This window comes from Pipistrellus hanaki (genome assembly GCF_964339955.1).
Source record: "Pipistrellus hanaki genome assembly, chromosome: 8".
NCBI lineage: Eukaryota > Metazoa > Chordata > Mammalia > Chiroptera > Vespertilionidae > Pipistrellus > Pipistrellus hanaki.
The window spans coordinates 46,318,294-46,342,700 of record NC_140510.1 but is presented as its reverse complement, the minus strand read 5'-3'; the positions used below and the strand labels follow the sequence as shown (position 1 = coordinate 46,342,700).

General features: G+C 44.2%; 1 protein-coding gene across 6 annotated transcripts in view; it reads right to left on the bottom strand.

Annotated features, from left to right (window-relative positions):
- Nucleotides 1-24,407, bottom strand: part of RAPGEF4 (Rap guanine nucleotide exchange factor 4) — a 244,770-nt gene that overhangs the window by 53,003 nt on the left and 167,360 nt on the right. For all 6 annotated transcript variants that reach the window (XM_084892292.1, XM_084892293.1, XM_084892297.1 and 3 more), the window contains 7 exons: nt 24,182-24,303; nt 22,475-22,658; nt 7,968-8,052; nt 6,098-6,158; nt 4,046-4,122; nt 3,471-3,617; nt 864-979 (listed from right to left, as the gene is read on the bottom strand). In XM_084892292.1, coding sequence (XP_084748418.1) covers nt 864-979; nt 3,471-3,617; nt 4,046-4,122; nt 6,098-6,158; nt 7,968-8,052; nt 22,475-22,658; nt 24,182-24,303 — 792 coding nt within the window. The remainder of the gene's footprint in view (nt 1-863; nt 980-3,470; nt 3,618-4,045; nt 4,123-6,097; nt 6,159-7,967; nt 8,053-22,474; nt 22,659-24,181; nt 24,304-24,407) is intronic.

Sequence of the window (24,407 nt, the reverse complement as noted above, 5' to 3'; positions counted from 1 at the left end):
TACAATTTCTTGGAGCTACATTTCCTATTGTATTACCATCCAGTTGTTGGTACATTTGATGAAAGGGTCTCAAGTAGGAAGTTGCTGCAAAGGATGGAACATGCACATACTGTAAAGACTCGAGTCTACAGAGCTCCTGAGAAGCAAGTACCCTTTGGACAGAGGAGGCCAAAGGATGCTTCTAGGCTCCAGTCAACAGTCTATCTTATATTTAAATCTGGGTTTCTGTCATAGATGTTCATTCTGATAACAATATGAAAACACTTCTTGAGAAATCCTCCATATGAAATTCAAATACCAAAGGGTCTCATCACCTAGGCCAGTGTTCAGCAAACTGGCTGGCAAGCCACGTGCGGCTCTTTGGCCTCTTGCGTGTGGCTCTTCCACAAAATAATGTGGCCTGGGCACGTCTATTTTGAAGAAGTGGTGTTAGAAGAAGTTTAAGTTTAAAAAATTTGGCTCTCAAAAGAAATTTCAATCTTTGTAATGTTGATTTTTGACTTTGTTGACTAATGAGTTTGCCGACCACTGTCCTAGGGTCATCACCCTTGAGCTGCCTGGCATTTCTACTTCCAATGTTCTCTCTGATGCCTTCTGTTCCAAAGCTATCACAGTTGAACACGTATCCAGAGAGCATTTTTAGAGCAAGGGAACATTCTCTGCTAGGCAGCACCACGCTAAACACAGTGCCAGAAAGGGATACATTATACTGCACAAAAATGTGTGATTAGTCAATAGAGAGAAAAAAGTCACACACACTGCTATCTCCCACAGAAAAGGAGAACATGCTATTGTGGAAATGATGATACCATGTGAAAAGGTTAATCATAGTCTGGCGATTGCAGCGTTGGATGCAAACCTACTTTTGCTGAGGCTGTGAGTTTCCTTGATTAGAAGCCCTACTCCCTGCTGGGACCTTCTCCAGCACCAAGACATCTTGGTCGTGTTCTTTCAGTCTGACTGTATTCGCCTCAACGTCCTGCAAATACAAATTACACCACATACAGATGCTGCCATTTTCTCAGACAATGAAAAAAATTTTAAATGCTTCAGAAACGCGTTTAGTGCTTGTGATGCTAATTGTTGTGTCTACAAATTAAGTCATTTTCAAAGTCAAGGGCTGGAATGGCCAGGGAGAGAACCCAATGAGGTTTACACATGTGGTTTTAAAGCTCTGCTTTTACTTTCGATTCAGAAAATCAGTAGAATAGAGAGGAATGTGGCTGTGCTCTGAGAAACTTTTGGGAGAGGGTGGTATAGCGGGAAGATAAGGGAGCAAAGCATTTATTCTTTATAAAAATACTAGAGGCCCAGTGCACTAATTCGTGCATGGGTGGGATCCCTCAGCCTGGCCGAAGATCAGGGCCTATCAGGGATGGCCGGCCAGGAGGAGGGGCCACAGGAGGTCAGCTGCAGGAGCACACTGACCACCAGGGGGAAGTTCTTGCATTGAGCATCTTCCCCCTGGTGGTCAGTGTGCATCATAGCTACTGGCCGGTTGTCCAGTCATCTGGTAGTAATGGTTGCTAAGGCTTTTATATATATAGATGTGGCCAATAGCACTTATCTTCAACCAAATTCTTTCATTTTGCTTTTCTCCTGAGGACATTTAGTTTTATCGGGAATGGTACTTTTACTCTCTAATCAAAAGACCATTTTTGTTTTACAAAATCAGTTTGAAATGTGTTAAAAACATTTTTTCAGTTATTTTGAATAATTTTATAAATCACATCAGTGATAATGGTCCTTATGTGATTCTTTCAAATAATTTTTTGGCTAAATGTAAACTCCATATGTGCAGACCTCAAATAGTTAGTTCAAGTTTACCTCTAAATTTCAATGTCAGTTTAAATAATTAATTTTAAAAATGTAATATGCTATATCTCATCATTTGGTCCCCACTTGAAAGAGATTAGATAAGAACCACGTCAAATTCCAAGTGGTATTTTTTTTCTATATTATTCAATGGTATAGTTCTTAGTGAAACTAAAACTTTCCATTCATGCCAAGACCGGTTTGGCTCAATGGATAGAGCATTGGCTTGGGGACTGAAGGGTCCCAGGTTCAATTCCGGTCAAGGGCATGTACCTTGGTTGTGGGCATATCCCCAGTAGGGGGTGTGCAAGAGGCAACTGATTGATGACTCTCTCTCATCGATGTTTCTAACTCTATCTCTCTCCCTTCCTCTATGTGAAAAATCAATAAAATATATTTTAATAAATAAATAAATAAAACTTTCCATTCAGAGAATGCATTCCTTAAACAAATTTTGGTGTCAGAAATTGTGCCACCAAAGGCAAATATATAAGGCTGTGTAGTGATAGGTGTCCATATCTAAGGAATGGAGAATGATGTTAAATAATGTCAAATGTACCAGAAAGCATAGAAGCTGCAGCTTGGACTTTCAGGGAGGATTGACAAAGATGCTAAGGGTGGGAGAGACAGAGAAGAGAGTCTGCTGTGAGCCAGCAGAGAAGGGAACAGAGTAAAGTGATCCTAGAGGGACCGTGTCTCAGGGTGAACTCAAGCCAGGGAGGGATGCAGTATGGGCCACCTGAGAGAAATCAGCTGGATTGTTCTTCCCAAGGGACCAGGGACTGGATGGTGGGGAAAGGCCAAGGACCATCTGTTCTAAAGATCACCCACTCTCATAAATACCTTAACAAGCTTAGGTTAGGCCTGTGGTCGGCAAACTGCAGCTTTCGAGCCACATGCGGCTCTTTGGCCCCTTGAGTGTGGCTCTTCCACAAAATACCACAGCCTGGGTGAGTCTATTTTGAAGAAGTGGCGTTAGAAGAAATTTAAGTTTAGAAAATTTGGCTCTCAAAAGACATTTCAATCATTGTACTGCTGATATTTGACTCTGCTGACTAATGAGTTTGCCCACCTCTGGGTTAGGCCCATCTGCAGAGCCAACTCTAAATGCAATTACTCTTCACGTACTTGCCAAAGTCTGAAATTCCTTTAGTGTGAATGAATTTGATATAAAACACTTGAAATAAAAACACTTAGTTAGAGTAACCACGATTAACATTAATTCCTGCTAAAATATAATCACTGACTAAATCAGGAGAACATGTGCTGTTATAGAAAGGCTCAGATTTGGGATGAGATTAGAGGTGGAGACTAGAAAGGTTTAGGATAGAGAAAGACAGGGGTCAGAAAGGTATCACTTGGACATTTGCTAAAGCAGTCCCTCTACGTCTTCTGTTCTGATGGACCAGGTCAGACGTGTGCCGGGTAGTTTGGTCTAGCCTGGCATGTCCCAGGTGCAGTTTTCCTGGAATATCCCCTCTGGGCCCAGAATGCCCGGCAGCACAGTGAACATCCCAGGTGTGTGACCAAGGCTCTTCGTTCCCAGAGCATTCATTAATCGCTGTACTGCTCAATTAACGTGACACTCAGATCTCTTCTTCTCTGGCAAAAGGAGAAATGGGATGCCCCTCAGCCTCTTTTTGCCTTGGACTTACCCTCAGAATCCGGTTGAAATCCTCCTTGTCTACTCTTAAGAAATGGCAATTATCTTCTCGCAAAACGATAGAGGCAGCTCTCGGGGCATCATTCACTAGTGCCAACTTGCCAAAATCATCTCCTTCGTGCAGGGTACAGACCACACCCTGCAGAGAGCAAACATTCAGATGAAGATGACCCTGAAATGGAGCCAACACCCACTCGCCCCACGCCTCAAGACCCTGTTCCCCTAACACACAATACATAAATGGGCTTTACCCAGGGATGCCAAAGAGGAGTCACACAATCAAACTGTAATGTTTCATTTTCCTTTCATTGAGTCATATGGGCTATGGAATAACTTAAATGTATACATTAAAATCTACAAGGAGGTGGGCCCCAAAAAGTTCAATACCACTCTGAGTATAATTAGATAATTTATGATTAGAGATGCTATAATGACTTTTTTTCATTGGATAACAATGTTGTTGCAAGTTTAATTGTAGCACTAAATTGTTAATGCTTAGGGCTACACTAGTAAGTAGAGCATAATAAAGACTCAAAAAGAAAAAGATACATATATATATACACATACCTTTCCATAAATGACTACATTCACTGATCCTTTTAGAATAATGTACCAGGAGGTACCTTCTTCCCCTTGGTTAAACACTAGATACAAAAAGAAGAAAAGACTTATGACAAGAATAGAAGCACATCAATATAAATTACAGCTTATCAAATCACCATTTTTAAGTTCCCAGAATTACACATATATTCCAGAAGGGGGGGAAAATGACTGGCAAATACTAACTTATTCAGGTGGCATACTGTTTCCTTTTCTATAGAACATAAAAGGAACAGTAACACTGCTCTCCTGGCCAGGCCCTGAAAAATCCATTGGTATTAGACATCAATTAACAGCAATCCAGTTCATCAAGCAATACCCTTTCACCCACAATTCATCGAAACTTACTACGCTACAGGAAATAGTTTTTACAAGCAATTGGACCAGTAATGTGAATTGAAAACATGCAAATTGGTACTGCTTATTGTTTAAAGATATCTATCTATCTATCTATCTATCTATCTATCTATTTTTAAATGGGTTGGAAGAATACCTACTACATTCAGGGTAGACGTTACAATGGAAGGGAAAGAAAAGAATAAGAAAAAGGAGGATATATGGGGCCTTCAACTGTATCTATAATTTAATTCTTTAGAAAACATGAAAAAATACTGCATGCTAGTGTTCAAAGGTGCTTGTTATAACCTCTATTATTTGTTTGAAATATTTAAATATTTCATAATAAAATGAAAACAATCAGTAAGTTTGAAATCAGTAAGAATGAAAAGAATAAAAGAGAAGTTGTGCAACACCAGTGATCATAAAAATATTAATATGAACCTTTAAAATTTCAAGAAAGGACATTCTTACTAAAATAAATATCAATGTTAGAGATGCCACTTTTGGTGACTAAAAAACATCTTGAAATATAACTTTTGTTAACTCCTTTTGCTTTTACAATTCCTGTCTTCTGCTTATTTCACTAACACAAGTCAGTGTGAAGAAAGAGCAAGACTTTTCAGAGAACATCTCTTGAAATGTTAACAGGTATCCACTCAAAAAGTGTCCTATGTTCCACACAGTTTAGGAAGTGTGAGTGTAACTGGCTGAACGTTTTTCCTTAGTGCAGAACTTCTGAGAGCTTAGCACGCTGGAGGCATACGATTCTCCATGAGAGGTCAGAGAAGGTGGCATTTCCTGACCTGAGTAGACCACTAACTCTGCTCTGCAGATTCATGGGCAATGCTAGCCTGAATACTTTAAATATATATATATATATTTTATTGACAGTTAGGAAGGGAGAGGGTTAGAGAGTTAGAAACATCGATGAGAGAGAAACATTGATGAGCTGCCTCCTGCACACCTCCTACTGGGGATGTGCCTGCAACCAAGGTACATGCCCTTGACCAGAATTGAACCTGGGACCTTCAGTCCACAGGCCGACACTCTATCCTCTGAGCCAAACCAGTTAGGGCTAGCCTAAATACTTTTGTTCACATTTATGGATATCAAATTTCAATTCCTTGCTTCTAAATATAATCACGGAGCTAAATTACAAACTGGGTTCTGAAGAGATCCTGAGTATTAGTGCTGTATAAATATTTGGGTCAAAGAAATTCTTTGAGACTTGGAGCTGATAGTGGAAGCGGGAGAAGAAAAGGAAAACAGGATCGTTTATCATTCTAACTAGCAATTTCAAGAGATGGATTAGTTCTTCTAAAACCACCAACTGAAGTGAGGTCACTGTGAAAGGGCCTGCCCAGAGAGCAGCATCTTCCTCCCACCTCTTTACATACACACCGCCTTCGGCCAGCAGCTGGGCGTGAGCAGAGACTCAGACTGCAACAGCCCCCGCTGGCCCCAGAAAACCACCACGCTGCGGAATCACAGACATGTGCCGGGAATGTCTGTGATTAGGTCTCAACCAAAAAGCCAAAGTGCCCAGGACGTCCTGCCGAGTCTGAGATGGGAGCGTTTGCAGTCAGGGTCTGAGATGGGAGCATTTGCAGTCAGGGTCCCATGGCACAGGCTCTCGAGGGGACCAGCCAGGCGCAACATCCGATGACAGCTTTCACTTACACACGGTGCCTCCTTTGGCATGAGACTCAAAGATGAGAACACCTGCTAGCTCCCGTTTCACCTAGAAGAAAAAGAGAAAGGATGTGGAAGGGCCAGATTGATTTTTTTTTTTGGGGGGGGGGGCGGGGGGAGAGCATGCAAACAAGTTCCCTTTCTGAACAGTGCTAACTGACCTTCTTCCCACACAGTTATCTCTGACTCTGCTTGTGCTACTGTTGTCTAGAACCATGTTCACTAGATTTGGCGCTAGATTCTCAAAGCTTTTACATAAGCTATTGTATACATGCATTCATACAAGACAACTGCCCTAGAGATGGTTTAAAACGTGGTTTCACACATATGCACTAGCCGTTTCACTACCTATCTTTTGTCTTGGGTGAGAAGGTAAGATCATCTATATTATATAATATCATGCGACTCCATTGCTGTTATAGGCTCTTCCCTGTGTCCCCACATAATGCATCCTTGCAAACATGTTGGGAAAGTCAATGTCCTCAAGTTGACTATTTAAGCTCAAATGTGTAAACTAATTTATATGACAAGATAGCTAAGAAAAAAAATTTTGATTCCAAATTATGGTCCCAAGTTATGGCTCCATCTCCCTAGGTACCAAGTAACCTGAGAATTTTCGCCAGTGCCTGGGTACCTGTGGTTTGGGGGAGAAGAGGAGATTATCCACACTCCTCTCCATTCCTCTAGGACTTGGGGAGCCAGGACAAGGGCATGCTGGAGACCTGGAGCACAGGTAGGGAAAGGGGTCTCCCAGCACCTTCCTCTGTGGTGTGAACCCCTGGTGCTTACATTTGGGGAGCTTCTCGGTGATGCTCCCAGGCACTAGACCTCCTCCCTCCCCCCACGGATGAAGTGAGGATGAGAGGACAGTGTTGGGGAGGCTGAGCTAGACCATACCCTTGGTTTCTCCACCAGGTGAGCAAGCTTGTAGAACCCTGGGAGAGCGGGGTGGGGGTGGGGGGGAGGGGGAGGGGACCCGGGAGGAATGTGAAGGCAGCTCTGTTGGGTTGAAGAGGGAAGCGTTTGACCCCTTCTGCTTGGGGCCGTGACAAATGCCTTGCTGCTCTCTTCAAAGATCCCCCCTCCACCTGAGATCAGGGTCCACAGATACTGCTAGCATATGATAGCATAATATCACCTAGTGAGCTGGGAATGAAAGGCAAATTAGGAATGTAGACATTTCTAATTAGGAATGTAGTCATTGCTAAGTGGCCTCAGTATATAACCTGTGGACATTGCAACAACTTCTTTTTATTGTTGGTGTTGAGTTATTAACATGTAGGAGACATGTGTTGCCTGGAAATCCTGTTCCTGTGTTCCTTCTACAGAGGCAGGTGTTTCTGTCCACTGCTTTCCTAAATATCCTACTCACGTAGACTTTTAGAGCCAAATACAGCCATTGGATATTGCTATTGTGCCCTAACATATCTGAAGTAATTCTCTCTTGAACCTTCTGCATCCTTTCTCAATAGGGCAGCAAAAGCTGCCCACTTGGGCCAGGACAGGTCACCCTGATTAATCTCCCTCCTCCCTCTGGCTCTGTATTTCATGGGACAGTCTCAGAGCAGTTTGAAGGCCTGGCTCTCTTGTTTAGGTGTGCAGGTTCCATAGCTCAGACCTGGAAGGATGAAGCATATGTTCCAATCCCACTCACCCACTACTAATGATGTGACAATACTTGTTCCCATTACAGTGATTCTTCTTGGGTATAACTTATTTAGCATCTCATGGGAAAGACTAGGGATGACTTATGAGGCAGAATTCAGATATTACTGCCCTCCATGCCAAATACACTCCTTCAGTCCTAACTGAATTTAACTCAAAGTCTCCTGACCTTGCTCAAGAAGAGACAACTTACGGTGGTAGAAAGATGGGATAAGGCTTTAATGTGAAGGAGCTCATCATAGATAATCTCTAGGTCGTCCATACTCCTCTGGCCAGGTCTACAAAGGAAAAAGTAACAAGGAAATAATGAGAAAAAAAGTCATCACTAAAGCCTGAAATACAGAAGTTGACTCAAGGGTCAGTAATGCAATTCAGATTTCTTAGGAGTAATCTCTATAAAAAGATATTGGCAGAGGGCGAGATTATGCCATTATGATCCCTAAAGGAAATTCTGAAATGAATGTGTTGTCAGTGGAAGAATGGGCACAGAGTCCCCTTCCCTTCTAATCTCAGAGGGAAGAACATCTCTGCTCACATTGTAGTTGGCTAATCTATCTCACTTTGTAGATGATTGTTCAAAAAAAATTTGCTTTGCATTACCATCTTAATCAGTAAAAGGAAAACTTGTCTTTAACACAACTAGGAACAAGTGATTTCATCAACTGGATGATTAATCCAAATTTCTTGAGATCCTGTGTGGTATCTTAGCCCAACAGAATAATAATGCTGCTGTCACTATGTTTCATGTTGTGTAACATGCTTCTATCATAGGACTTAAGTAAGGGATGTATAAGGACTCAATATTTTCTTACCTATCTATGAGAAGGTGAGGGCATGAGATGAGCAGAAGGCAGACAGTAGTGTTTGGGATTAGGAAGAAAAGGAGGGAAGAGAGGTATATACCTCCACTTCCCAAACTCTGTTTCATGCATGACCACTGTTACACGAGGTGTTAATTAGTATACTAGTTAGCTTCTCCCCCTATAATATTTTTTTTAACTAGTATCTAATAATCTCCCTTTAAGGATAGGTTATGTGGATGTTATGGACATTTTGACATGGAAGGACAGAATAGATTCCTAATCACTTTCATGCCTGTAATTATTCTGGAATCACTAATTGTGTTTAATTAGAGATCAATGAGAACATCTGATTGATGAGGAATTTAGATATTCTATTGCTCTCTGCAATGTAAGAAACCTTAACTGATACGTTATTGAAATTTTAAAGCAAATTGGTTATTGATTCTGAGAGTACTAGGAAGTCAAGCTCCACGTGGATGGACAGGAAGCATTTGCTCTCAGCTAAGTGCTGCCGTCATGCATGTTACATACTACATAATCGTCAGTCTATCCCACACATTTTGTCCTAAAATTTCAGTAACTTACAGTATTATTCAATGTTACTGTATAGCAAATATTTAAACCTTAAAGAGCTACTGGTGGTGTTCCATGCTTAATTACACTATATATTTTTAAAATTATCCTGGGTCAAATAAATTCAGGGAGTGATGGTGCACTGAACAGAGCGCTGGATTTCCAGTCTGAAGATAAAGTATTAACCTCAGTGTACCCCCCTCCAGCTGTGTGACATCAGTCTCAGTCTCATCTGTAAACTGGGACATGCCTTCCTGAGAGAGTTGTGAGAGCTGAAGGAAGCAGTACATGGGAAGGCACCTGAATATTTATTTGTGTCAGTGGGGAAAAAAACCCTCAGCAAAATGATATTCGAAACTCAAACCTTTGCATAAGAAGTTAAACTGACAGAGTACAACATTTGGGCCAGCAAATCATACCTGAAATTTAGTCAATTATAGATAAGCACTCTGAGCAATCAAAACTGAATTGTAAATACTCTAAAATAGTTAATTGGATTAAACACTTTTGCAGCCATTCATAAGATGGGGCCAATGACAGATCAAGTGGGGGCCATCGGAGGAAGAAAACTCTTTGCACCTTGCACATCACCTTCTCAAGGACAGTTTAGCATGAACAAAAGAAGATGATATGTCTCTCCGACAGCATCTAGGAAGGGTATATTTCCTAACCTTGACTATACAAAGACTGGTACTAAGCCCATGACCCAGGGAGATGCCAGCCAGGCCCACCTCCTGCCAAGGAACACCACTGTGCCCCAATCCAGTGCTTAATGGTGGAACGCAGAAAACATGGGGCCCAAATGAACCAAAGAAAAAACTATGGCCACAGGGACTTGAGGGGCCAGGCCTTCTTAGCAAGGGGCTAATCTACTACTTGACTTACACAGGGGATTTTGAAAGGAGGATCCTTGGGGATTTAAAAGTCAATTGAGTCACCTCAGTCCATCTACTGCGATAGAGGCAGCTAAGGTGAGAGTCTTAAGGCAGCCATAATAGGATTATGCTCTTCAGCACAAGGAGCTACCCTGCTGTTCTTCCTGCTTGACATCAGCTGCAAATAGCGTGGACCCTCCTAGAAGCCAGGCTAAAGAGATATCAGTCACCAAGCCTCCTTCTCACCTCCATGGGATGGGCTGTTATGGAGGGAGGAGGAAGACTCCGCTGGGAAAAGAAAGTGTTAGAATTTAGCTCTAAAATCCTAACACATTCAAATTTGGAATTTTGGGAGCAGATCTCTATGACTTTAGGAAGAGTGTTTTTATATAACATTAATATGAAATCCATATTGACCAACTCTTTTTTTTTTTCAGGTGTAGTTGATTCTTTTTTTAAGTTTTTCTCATATTAATCAATTCTTGCAGATTAAAAAAAAGTGTTGCCTTTAGAATCTATACATCACATTACATTAAAAATAATTATATATTGTACAAGAGTTAAAACATATGAGAAAGAACTCTGTCAGATCCACAATGCAACATACTATAAATGTGACAGCTGGTTCAAGACACCCTTTGACCATTACAGGTAGTCTGAGGATCTGCAGCAAAGTGCGGGAGAAGGCAATGATGGCAGCATTCAAGCCTTTTTTTGAAACCTACTCAACTCTCCACTGCCCAACACCACTGAGCACTGACGGAAGCTCTCTTCTCCTCATGCCACCCGCCTCCTGGCTCTCTCTTCCTGCTTTCCTAAACATTTCTTCTCATTGTCTTTTTTGATCTGTTGTTTTTGTTCGCCTCCTGCATTGTGCTGTGCTCCAACGTTCTGCCTTCAGCTCTGTTCTCATTTTGTTCTGCTTTCTCTCCCTTTGAAAAATCCCCAACTTTCACCTGTCTAACGCTGAGTTCTAAGTCTTTCTCTCCAAACAGATGGCTTTCCTGAGCTCGGGACAGCTTCCTGGACAGCTCTTCCCAGACAACCCACAAGCTCCACATGCTTACTGTCCAGGGTGCTCCCTCGTTATCACCGGGCAGATCTCAATGGACTTTTGCAGACTCATCTATCTTCCTTTCCTCTCTTCACACCTTTCCTCAGGGCTCTGTTCTCTGCTCCACCCATGCCCCACATCTCTCCATTCCTCAAAACGCTATGCTTTTTCATGTCTCCAAAGCTTTTCACATGCTTCTCCTCTTTGCCTAGGGTATTTTTTTCTGCTTTAAGACCAGCTCAGATGATATCTCTCCCAAGTAAAACTGGTTCTCCAACCTTTATTCTTCCATGGCACGTGGCCCTGCTGCTGTGGTGATTACAACATAATGTTATTTGTTTAGATACCCATAACCCCACACTGCTCTTCTCAAGAAGTGCACAGGGCACTGGGTTGGAAGCAGAGACTGGGTTTGAGCTCTACTGGTAAATCATGAACTTTCTAGGTGCCCAGTTGGTCTAATGCCTTGTTTCTGCCTTTCTAAAATGAGTGAACAATAAATAGGGTTGTTGTAAAGGCCAAATGTGTTAATATACGCAAAGCATCGATTCATTGGAAATATAGCACAAACGGAGGATGAAATTATTTTCAGGGTGGATGTTCAATACAGTTTACCAGATGAGCAAAAACACTAGTTCTCACAATTCATGCTGAATTCAGGGTCTGTCCAAGGGACATATGGAAGCAATACCACAAACCAGATCATGTTTTGTGGACTGAGAAAAATGGGGGTTTAAGCTCTGTTAGCCCTCATATTCAAGGTCCAGTAAGACACAGTGGCCACGACACAACTCACTTTTGTCTTGGCAAATAATTAATGGAGGGAGGAGACAGAATGAAAATGTTGAACCTCACCTCTTACTCCAAATCCTGTTAAGTGGAAAAAAAAATGAGAGAGAGAGAGAGAGAGAGAGAGAGAGAGAGAGAGAGAGAGAGAGAGAGAGAGATACTTTCTAAAAGATCACAGATATACTCATCCAGCTGTAAGGAAGAACTATCATCTTAGACCAGCTGAAGTTACTCAGTCAAGATCAGTGAGGGCCTGGACCACGTAGTATCTGCTAGGCTGGGCCCTTTCGTGTGGCAGGAGAGTTGTCCGCCATGCTCAAGGTCTGAGGAAAAGACACTTGAAAACCCAAAACAGCCCTGAAAACAGACAAACACCTCCACCACAAACCACAAGAGTACTATGGTTGGCCAGAGATCTTAGGAATTCTTGGATGACCAAAAGCAGATTGGAATAAAATGTCTGAGAATAGCTGGAAGCAGCCACAGCTCAACTTAGATAAGAAAATCAGTTTGGAAACAGCTCAAGTGCCCATCAGTAGATGGATGGATAAAAAACACTGTGGGACATTTACAGTATGGGATTCTATGCAGCTATAAAAAAGGGGATCTCTTACCCTTTGGGACAGCATGGATGGGCCTGGGAAATATTATGCTAAGTGAAATAAACCAAAACGAGAAAGACAAATATCACATGATCTCACTTATTTGTAGATCTAATGAACAAAATGAATTGGCCAACAAAATCAGACCCATAGCATGGGGCAGACTGACATACCTTGATGTGGGGTTGGGGGGATAAGAAGAGATAAACCAAAGAACTTACATACTTATATGTTTGGCCCATAGTCACAGGCAATAGAGTAGTAAGACCTGCAGGGGATGGTAGGGGGTGGGAGGAGGGCTGCGAGAAGGGTGGGGGGAGGGAGGTATCTGTAATACTATCAACAATTAAAAAGAAAAAGAAGATCAGCACAGGAGGAAGATGGCATTGCTGATAAGACAAGGCCAGGAGCAAGCTGGTCAGAGTGATTCAGGGCCCTCCCCTGCCCCCCACTCAGCAGGAGGCATGGCAGAGTTTGCTGCCAGGCTGAAACTCGGACCTGCTCTGTAAGATGAAGGCACAGCCGGGAGCTGGAAAAGAAGCAGAACAGAGTGTGTGACAGCTGTGGCCCTCCTGCCAGACACAGAGGAAGGGCTCCGTTCCTGGGAAATCCTCCTTAGTGTCAGAACTCCTGGGAAGAGGTGGGGGGAGGGAGTTTAGCCTGCATGCTCCCCTCGTGCCTCTCATGAAGCAAAGGCTGCCAGGAAATGTGGCCCCCAGCGCCTGCGGGGCCAAGCTCTGTTGGGGGTGTGGGCACCACACCTGCCCAGAGATCATCGATGTCGATGTGGCAGCTTATTGTACCCCCTGATGTGCGCGCTTCAATAATAACCACTACAGAGAAACCAGGACTTCCCCGGAGGCCCTGGAAAAGGCTATGGTGGCCTTTTGAAACGGAATGGAACGGAGCTTCAAAACAGTGTAGTCTCTGAGTCCAAAATAACATTCAGAATGAAAGGGGGAAAAATAACCCTGAGGTCCAAAGTGGTCAAGTAATCACAGGGCAGGCCACTGTCCTTCGGCAATCCACCCAGGTAGACATGAGCTTTTGGGTCCTGTTTACAGAAATGTTTAATGCGGTGAGAGAAGTCCGCACTGCCATGTATGAAGAGACTTACTCTAAAGCATGAGTATATTCACAGTTAGCAAAGCAACGAAAGCTTTTGTGAGAGGTTGGCTACAGCAAACTCACTGTTGCCCGGGGCCTCAACATGTCATCAGAATTGAAAGTTGACAGAGGTCCCAGGGAAGAGGCCAGATAGAGCAAAAGCCAGTGTTATCAACCTGTGCCCCTGAAGTGAATAAAAATGTGAGTCGCTCTCCTCTCCCCTCCTCCCCGCAATGGATCTTCATGTTGTGGCTGCAGTGACAGAACAGCCCAGCAGCTCCTGCTCCGAGGCCACCAGCTCAGAGCTGCTGTGCCACCTAGTGTCTCAGAGGAGACTCGCCTCTCTCAGACAAAGGTTCTCATCTTGATCCCCCCTCCCCCCCCCCCCCCCCCCCCCCCCGCCCTAAAAGAGCACCGGGCAAGTCTACAACCGTGCCTTCTCCATCGCGGTCCCTGAACAAAGTCGTGCTTTCAAAGTGGGTTTCTCCTGGCAAACAGTGGCGTTCAGCACCTCTCCTGCTTTGGTCTTTGCGGAGATGGTGGGGAAAAGACGGAGGAGAGATCCTGCAAATCAGCCCGGGCCTGTGCAGAGAGTAATGAGAGGGTCCCTAGGACTGAAGGCAATTTGGCTTTCAAGAGTCAGGGAACACTGTGCCCGGAGCAGGAGGAGGGATCGCCTCGGTGCCTTCAGAGAGGAACCTGCGAAGCCAGGGGACTGAACTGACTCAGGCTGCTCTGAGTGGCAGCTGGCGAATGTACCCGGTCTTTACTCGTCCTTCCCCAGATGTCACGGGGAGAGATATTAGGCATCCCTGCTTTTTCACAAGCCGGCATGGTGCCACATTGATGTGGATTTGTCAGATCCCGCTGTGGAAAGGCCTAGTTTCCGCAGGGGCCGCGTTCTGTCTAGTTACAGACACGGTAATAAACGGGGATGGATGGAGAAGCAGTCTGTACGTTAAAGGATGGGAGGGCCCAGGTGACATTGGGAACCACTGGTAAATACAGTTTTATCAAGGAATTATCAAGGTCAGAGACAGACACCCTCCATGCTGGGGATGTGGGTAAAATGAAGGATTCATCCAGCCACCAAGCAGCACATGGACATGGCGCCTGGTAAAACATGCAGGCGAGGAAGCAGGTGACCAGCGCTTCCAGGCCTGCCACCGTTGGACCTCTTCCCCGGTGCCAGGGGGAAACCCGGAGAGCCAGCATTGTCCATATCCATGTGAGCCACAGTCAGGCTTAAACATAAAGGAAAGGCCTCATCGTCTCTGTCTGGAGTTGAGAAAGTTTTCTTGTATTGCAACAGTCCACCTCAATGGACCTGATGCTCCTGGTTACAAGTCACTTCTCAAACCTGGATCATTTTCTCATTCGTAAGGTCTTCTTGAGAAAGCCCCTTCTTCCACTTCTCTGACCGGTAAATTTGGTTTCCCGCTCACTTGTCTAACAAACCAGCAAATTGTTTTTCTTTTCTTCACCTCCTAGCCTTGCTTCTTCTTCTTCTTTTTCTTTTTTTTAAAAAATATATTTTATTGATTTTTTTACAGAGAGGAAGGGAGAAGGATAGAAAGAAGCATCGATGAGAGAGAGTCATTGATCAGCTGCTTCTTGCACACCCCCTACTGGGGATGTGCCCGCAACCAAGGTACATGCCCCTGACCGGAATGAAACCCAGGACCCTTCACTCCGCAAGCCGTTGCTCTATCCACTGAGCCAAACCGGTTTTGGCATATCCTTGCTTCTTAAGAGTTAGATCTTAGGTGGTAGAGACATTCCAGGAATCTGGAGTAAGAAGACTTGGGCTCAGCTCCTGATTCAGCCACAAGCACCACCGTGTGATGTTAAGGAAGGCATTTGACATCTACTAAGCTCAGGGTCTTCATTTGACAATTGTGGATAATAGACCCTGTTCAGTTCACAGAGTTATTTTGAGGTATAAAGAGGTGATGTATGTGAGGTCACTATACTGTATAAACTTGTGTGATTCATTTGCTTTTCAATTTTTTTTATTGATTTGAGAGAGAGAGGAAGAGAGAGAGAGAGAGAGAGGGAGAGAGAGAGAGAGAGAGAGAGAGAGAGAGAGAGAGAGAGAGAGAGAACGAACCATCAATCAGTTGCCTCCTGCACCCCAACCAGGGATCCAACCCATAACCTGGGAAGTGCCCTGCCTGGAAATTGAACCAGTGACCTTTTGGTGCGTGGGCTAATGCTCAACCAACTGTGCCACACCTGCAGGGATCATTTATTAAGTGTTAGTTTTTATTTTAAATTCTGGCGAGAGGGTTGATGTTCATATTTTTCTATAGTATATGGTATACTTGTACTCCGTTAAGGTCTATATGGTAGTCATTGAATAAGATAAGATTTGTCTATAACAATTATTTTAAAATCAGATTTCTATATGTACCCTCCCAAGTGCTCAAAGAATAAACCCAGGAGGCAATTTTGAACAATTTTTGGCCCAGGATAAGTGGTAGAGTAAAGAACACAGGTTCTGAAGTCAGACAGACCTGGATCAAATCCTGAGCCCATCACTTTTGGGATAAACACAAGCAAGTGACTTAACCTAAGCCTGTTTCCTAATCCATAAAATGGAGATAATATTAATAACCACCGAACAGTTTTGTTGGAAGAACTGAATTAGGTAATTGTTGAACACAGTGTCTAGCACCCTTGAGTTCAGCAAATGTTGGCTAGTTAAATACAACTTCCCTGTGAAGTTGGGAGAGGTTAACTAGGTGTTATTAAACTCATTTTATAGCTTAACAGCTTTGTAGTCTGGAGTTGTTAGGTGAGTTATTGGTAAATTAGTAAGATTAGAATCCAGGGCTCTTACACTCAGTCTTTCTTTTACTATATCTAGCAGACTCGGGTCCAATGCATGTATTTCATAGGCTGTCATTAATTTCTCAAAATATAATTAATTTTAGTCTCATAAAACTCCATATCTGGCATCCTGTCTTTAGTCCAGACCCTGCCAACCCATTCTCCACGGATGGCAGAGAAACCCTACTACTGCAAAGCTAACCATTCAATGGTGCACCAAGCAGCTATAAAATAATATCGAGAGAGGGAGAGCAGGCCCCTTCAATCTGACCTCAGCCTACTCTCCAGCCACATTTCCTAGCACTCCGAGTCCGGGCCCTCCTTCAGGGGGAAGCAGCTTATTGTCCACTGCTGGAGCTTCTGGACATCATTCTGCTCCCACACCAGGCTAGTTCTTTGTTCTGGGAAGAAGAGCACTAAAATATTGTGTTTTGCTGCTGTTCAGAAGAAAGAGCTTGATAAAATACAGGGAATATAGTCAACAATATTGTAATAACTATGTATGGTGCCCGGTGGATACTGGAAATATCAGAGAGAGAACACTTGGAAAGTATATGATTGTCTAACTGCTTTTCTGTACACCTGAAACTAATATAAAATAATACTGAATGTAAACTATAATTGAAAATTAAAAAATAATAAGTAACATTAAAGAAGAAAGGTTTGAGAATTAGTCTAAACATCCAACAATGGCAAACTGAACACATTACTACAGAATATTCAGAGGATAGATTACTATGTACCTATAAAAAATAATCCCATCTTTAGAGAATACTTAAGGTTAAGGGAGAATGCCATGAGATATTATTAGGTATAAAAAGTTAGGAATTGAAATATAACCTGAGGGATAATACCAAAGTGTTAATAGTAATTATTTTGGGGAGGTGGAATGCAGGTGTCATTTATTCTTCTTTACTCTTTTAAGTTGCCAAAGTTTCTACAATAAACAGATTGACTTGACCAACAAAAATTCATTAAAAATTTTAGGTAATATTATATTGAACCCTAAACTATAAATGGGAAGTTATATTCATCTATCCCTCTCCCAAATCTGAACCCTCATGGCGGCAATCTAACTGTTGGTTTCTTGGGCACATAAACAGGGAGGATAAGAGTCAATTGCTTTTATGGGGGAGAGGCAAACCCAATCCCCCAAAAAGGCCCCCGTAATGCAATAATTTCTTCTGGTAACTTCTATAATCTTTCACTACGGCACAGCAATCTTTCCAGGAAAATCAATGATGAAGCTTGTCATGCTGTGAAGGGAAAGATTCACAGTGAATTTCTTATTTCATTAAGATTAGGCTCTTTCAGTCACACTTCTCTTTTTACCTGATTTGCATTTGAGAACTTCCAGCCCAATTCCAATGTTTGGACTTTACAAGTTTGAACATACTCTTGTCATACCCCAACAGAAATCAAAACCCTAGGCACCACTGATTTTAGACTTGCTAATCTGGGTTCCGCTGGTGAAGCAAATTTCCCTATAATTACAAATTCCACGCCCTCAGAAACAGCTTGGACAAATAAAGGCCCTATTAAAATAGGCTCAAAGCCTCTCAAGCGCCCTCTAGAGCAAATGTGTGGAACAGCCAAAATGTCCCCCCACTCCCATCTCCCCCAGCCCCCACCCCCATTTTTTTTCATGTATTTTCCTTTCAACCTCATGCCCCATAGCATATATTAATTTATCACATGTAATCATTGAACTTAAGTTTCTGAAATTCTGATCTTTTAGAAAGATTCCAAAGTCTGTATATATGTGTGTTTGTGTGTGTGTAAAAAAAAACCATTTTACATAATATACTTAACAAATAATAATAAATATATTAAATATTCGTATTTCTTCTGCTCGGGTCTGACTTTATCTCTTTCTGTACTTAAGCTTCTAGGCTTTTAGGGAATTTCAAAATTGTAGACCTACCTCAAATGAGATTTGGAAAATGCCCTCTACTTCATTTCTCTCCCACCTTTAGGCGAGATTCTCATAGAACATTCTAAATAGTGGAGCATTATATTTTACTTTCTTGGAAGAAGAGGCTGTGGGGCTTGTATGGCAAGAGCCGTCTTTGTCCCCTTGAAGCCTCTTTGTACTCAGCTGGCCTCAGTGTGTGACATGCAGCTGACCTGGTCACTCCGCATCTTCTTACCCATGGCCCCACCGTATCTGCTCAGAGTCAGCCAGAATGTAGGTTTCTACCGGTAAAGGTCTCCCTGGTAGTTATTCGTAGTGGAGTAACCTCATTCTTAGGCTTGTAAACAAAGCAAAATCAAAACAATGAGCCCTGAGAGTTCATTTTAGGTTTGAGGGTCCTATCTGTGAGCTGCGACAATAGCACCACCAAACTGTCACTGTACCATGGCGCTTGCCCCCAAACGCCACCCAGGTCTGCACCTGTGAAACCAGGACAGGCATTGTGCACCACTCCGCCTGCCACCACACAAAAAGCTAATTTCACATTTCCAATGTATGTGTGTTTTTTCAATACCAATAGCAACAAGAGGGTGCCAAAAAAAATCTCCCCTGAAGCTCTATTCTGTTTTTAAACTACAGAACATTCTTTCATACTTTGACAGATAAAATGCTGCAGTTAATGTAATAAACAGAGAATTTTTCTAAGTAGCCTGTCAAAACAAGTGACACTTTTTTTTTTTTTTTTTGCTAGCAAGTCTCCGATTCAGAACAATAGGAAGTACCTTTCAAAGCAACATCTTCATTATACAATCAAATTATCCGAGTAATCTTCTCATCAAAGAATATTGTGTTATTTCTTTCCCGGTAATTATCAGAGTTCGGCAACCTCTCTGGCAGTGGTGATGGTTACAAAATGCAGCTGTGCTGAGTTAAAAACTGGAGGGTCCTGCTCTGGTCCGTAGGGAGCCACTGAGATCCGACGCCTCCACATTCCTGAACAACGTGGCAGTTTGGGCGGTAAAAGGGCAACATTTCTAGGACCTATGAACACACAGCAGTTTCCTGAGCCAAGGGCTCAGCGGGTCTTTGCAAGGACAGCGGTGATACTGGCCCTCCTTGATCAACTAAGCTTGTTTTCTTTCCACTTAAATAAGATAAGGCAGAAGCTCCCAAGGTTATCAGATGTTTAAAAAAAAAAATGGTGTGTGTGGGTAAAGTTTGAAAGTCTGTCTCATTAAGTGAGATTCCTTCTTTTTCAGTTTCCAATCTCTTGGAGGCTTTCTTTGCAATAGAAGGAAAACCCCAAACATACAGACTCATAAGAGGAACTACCAACCCAATGCCAATGTTTGGAGTTTTGTAAAATCTAGGAAGGTGGGAAAATCCCAAAAGCACGCAAACTAATGCATCTTGGAATTCTGGTGAAACCTGCACCTTCACAGCCAGTGATAAGCTGGAAAAATGGCAATCTCTGGAATGAGATTTTCTCTGAGGAACCTCTGGGCTGCCAAGAATCAAGCAATTCAAGGGCGAAGTAGAGAAGTAGAGAAGCACGAGAACAGAATCCCATTTCTAAGGGTGACTCATGAATTTGGCTCACAGGCTCTGGTGAGGGTGAATCAAACCATCGGCGTGAATGTCTCCAGCAGGTGCCTAGCACATAGCAGGCACTCAATAAATGTTTGTTGCATCTGAATCTAATTTGGGAGTGCCTCTCTCATTGGATTATAAAATCCCCAAGGGCAGGAATCATTTTATTACTTTCTTAAAAAACCTCTTTGGTGCATACTTAAAAATCGTTGTAAGCAGAATGACATCTCTGCCTCCCTTGAAGAGCTGAGGGGACTTCAGCTGGGACTGTATATTCATGGGCATTAGGCGCTCTCAAACTTCCACACCAGGTTAAGTCCCCCTCTCCATGTCATAGTCTGTTAACACCGCACATTTCCCTCTGTGCTTCATAATGCAGCTGTGATATAATACAATGATTGCTTGCCTAGCCAGTTGTTTAAGGTCTGTCTCCTGCACTGGGAAAAAGCTCCCTTGTTCAATGCTGCAGCCTTAGCTACTGACATAGCATCTAGGACAAAAATAGGTGTTCAATAAACATTGGTTGAATGAATAAATGACCGAACGAAGAAGGAATATTTTGTCTTTAAGGAACTCACAGTTGACAGCAATGCTTCTCCACAGGGGCATTATTTCCAGGACAGGTCCTCGTTCTGTGGGGTTCTAGGTATGGAGGTGTGCTTAGCGTCCCCTCTGTCCCAGCCGCTGGCCAATGAATGCCAGCAGCGTGCCTCGCATGCACTGAGACAACCAAACACCCTCCCATATTTCCAATGCCCTTCAGATTCACAACCACTACATGGAGTTGGCTTGAGTAAAGTGTTAAAAACAGCAGAAAGGGGATGGAGCAGGGAAATGATGAAGGCAAATGGGAAAAGGGGGTGTGGAAAAGAGAGGAAGCAGTCTGACAGGAAAGAAAGCATGGTTTGTTTATTTTTTAAAATATATTTTTATTGATTTCAGAGAGGAAAGGAGAGGGGAAAGAGAATACAAACATCAACGATGAGAATCATTGATTGGCTGCCTCCTGGACGCCCCCTACTGGGGATTGAGGCAGCAACCATTGCATGTGCCCTTGACTGGAATCAAACCCAGAACCCTTCAGTCTGCAGGTCCATACTCTATCCACTGAGCCAAACCAGCTAGGGTGAAAACATGGTTTAGAATGATGGTGCTCAGGAGTTCTCCAAAATTGGGACTCTCTTGTGTCCCCTTGGCAACCAACCCCTGTGATCCTTCAGGGCAGACAAAGCAAAGCCTGAGAAGGTTTCTTGGCTGCTCCTTATGTTGAGGGCTATGAAACTCTGGTCTTCTGTTTGATAGTTAGGCTTTATTAAAATTTTTGTATGAAGAAATAAAATTCTGAGGCAATAAAAAAGACACAACAAAACAACCCAACAACTTGTTGTTGTTTGAGGCTAAAGGAACTAAAAACCATGGTTTTAGAGTTAAGGATGATGGTGCCAACTGGGATGAGGGAAGGCTGTTAAACACATGGTGGGAGAAATTAAGAGCCAAGAGGAAGTTCTGACATAGGGGACATGGTGTGATGAAGAATGAATATTTTTGTTGAAGCTGCTGGGAAGCCCGGTGCCACGCTGAGGAAGGGCGAGAGGAAGGGGACAAACCCTGGGCACAGGACATAAAGGAGAGGGAGAGGCTCTGTGAGTTGGTGTGAGGGGCGGACACTGGTCGGAGGGACACCTCACTTTTGGAAATTGCCCAGGGGACACGTAAGACATGTGAGGTCCAACCCTCTCACCGAGACCCGCTCATCACCGGAGGTCAGCCAGGCCGGTGACTCAGCCCTGACATCCACAGCTGGCCGGTACCGGTTGCCGGGTGGAGAACAATTCCATTTCCAGCAGAAAAGCTTAAGCCTGTGCGAGGTTTCAGAACGGAGTGCCCAGCTATCGCTTGTTGGAAAGGTTCCCCTGAGACTGGAGCTATGGCATCCGCTGCTGTGTGCCCCAGGCCACATCAGAGAGCTCCCTGAACACCAGGGGGTTGGTCCTTTCTTTAGGAATTGATCTGATCCTCAAACTGCAGCTGCTGGGCTGTGCCTGGAGTAAGGTGGGTTTCGGCCAAGATGGAGGAGAGAGCGCCTCACCGGCTGAATGGAGACCTCAAAGCCGTGATGAGCACTGAGGTTCTCTTTAGTATGTCTTAACGTTAAAGAGCAGAGGTTTGGAGCAGGGTGAAAGGATGTGCTGAATGAATGAATGAATGAATGAATGAACGAATGAACGAACAAACACAAGCAGGGGCATAAGGCTGTGGCTCTGACAGCTGCTGCCTTACTGCGTTAGGAAGAACGGGGCTGTGGTGGTCTGGGCCGATGGTCACTGAGCAAAGCTTGGTTAAGAGTGGAGTCCGTTTTGAAGCCAACCACTAAAAAATCTCTATATTTTTAACTCATGCAAAAGGGAAATGAAGTTACCTGGCTCAGAAACAAAATAGAAAAGAGACACACTGCTGTGCCACCCTTTCGAGTCTCTCCTTTGACCCTGGGGGAGGCCCCGACTCTGGGAAGCAGCCTCTCCTCCCCCTGCCCAGGTGTGCACGCCCGGCTCTGACTCACGATTTGCGGAGGATCATCCTCATGTGGGCGTCGGGGCCCATCTGTGACAGCAGCAGCATGGTGTCCTGCAGCTCGTCGTCACACTCCTTCTTCTCCTCCTCGGTCGGCAGCGGCGCGTCCTCGTGCTCATCGTCCAGGAAGCGATAAAACAAATACTTGTCTTGGAAATGGTGCTCCTGGTCCACTGGGGGAGGCATGGAGGCAAGTGTCAGCGGCCGCACTCTGCCTCCCTCCCCCGCAATGTCAGGCCAGGCAGCCAAGGGGAAGCAAAGGGTGAGACTCCTCAACCTTCTCCCACCGCTGGCCTAGGGCTGTGCAGCTGGAAGGCGTGACCTCTGGCTGCTGTGAGGCCCCACGGGGCTCCCTCCGGCCCGCCCACCTCCTGGCCGCCCCAGGACTCTCCCAAGACAGCCTGCCAGCTGGTCTGAGGAGCAAAAATCGCTGTGCGGACATAGCCTAGCATGTGGACTAGCTCCCACACAGGGAAATTATCAGCTCCCAGATCTTGCTCTAAACTGGTTTTTGAAAGTACAGACTTAAACACACACACACACACACACACACACACACACACAAAATCTAATGTCGGGATCAGAATTCATGTTTTCCTTTTGTACTGTTTATAAACTGTCTGCACTTAAAAATATCAGAGTAAAATTGTTTGAACAAAGGTGACTAGACTAGGTCACATACACATAGAAGGATCTTACAGTGATTTCCTTCCAGTTGTGATTTCCAAATGTGTTCTCCCTTAGTTCCCCCCTCCTCCAGCTTATTCTTTCTAAACATAAAGATTTCAATCTGGGAAGGACCAGGTCAGGGAACTTGGCTCAGAATGCCTCACCTCTATGTCTTAAAGCGCTTAAGGCCCTTTTCAGGTTAGAGCATCAGGACTGTCAAAAGATAACAGGAAGTGGAAGATCACTGCTGCTTAAAACGTGATCCCGGAACAGCAGCATCCGGGGCCTGTAGGAAATGCAGGCTCTGGGGACCAGCCCAGACACACCACCGCAGCAGAACCCGCATTTTAACAGGAGCCCCAGGTGGCTTGTATGCACTGTGACGTCTGAGAACTCTGGCAAGAGCATCAGTAGAGTCCCGGATGCTGGTAAGTTAAATGGATGACTGTGATAGTGTGTCAGTGTGGAAGAGTGGTCTTCATACAAGAGGCATGAGCAGTTGGACCACAGTCACATTCCTGCCCTATCAGGGGCTGCCTCTGCAGAGCGCAGTCCCAGCTTTACATACGGCCCTCCTGTGGGCAAAACCCAGCTCCCCCAGCTAACGCCCCACTTAAAAGGCAGCTTCTGAATTCATTACTTTCCTCCTCGGCGGCAGCCCAGCCACCCATCTCACTGCTCTCCATCCTGCCCCTGCACCAGGACTGTGGTGCGGTGCTCAGAATATAATCACTCCGCCAATGAACCATGAATGCAAACTAATAAACATAATTGGAACTGATGCGCTCGGGTTGCAATTTCCCTTTCCCTTCAGACCGTTTCCCGCGTTAGGAGGGTACGTGGTGGAACGCAGCAATCAGCAGCATCCACTCGCTGCATCTGTCCTGCTAAATGAAGATGCCAGCTCGGCGGGTCCCTCGAGGGACCATAATTCTCTCTTGCCCGTTTCGGAGTTCGGCAACAGCTTAGCCAGGGAAATGCACTCAGCATGCCCCGAGGGTTTTCCAGGGCCCGCGGCTCCTCTTACCGTGGTTGAGAACACCGTCTTCCACCAGGACTTGCCACATGCCCACGGCCTGAGTGCGGGAGTGAACACATGGCGTCTGCTGCAGCATCCAGTCCACCAGCTCGGTCCCCACACAGCATTGCCTAAGGGGCACAAAGGCTGGACGGTCACCCCTTGTAGACCAAAAATGTCTCTCTTGAGAGGATAGCCTCCAAAGAGCTTACTGCTCTCCCATCATGAGAGGTCT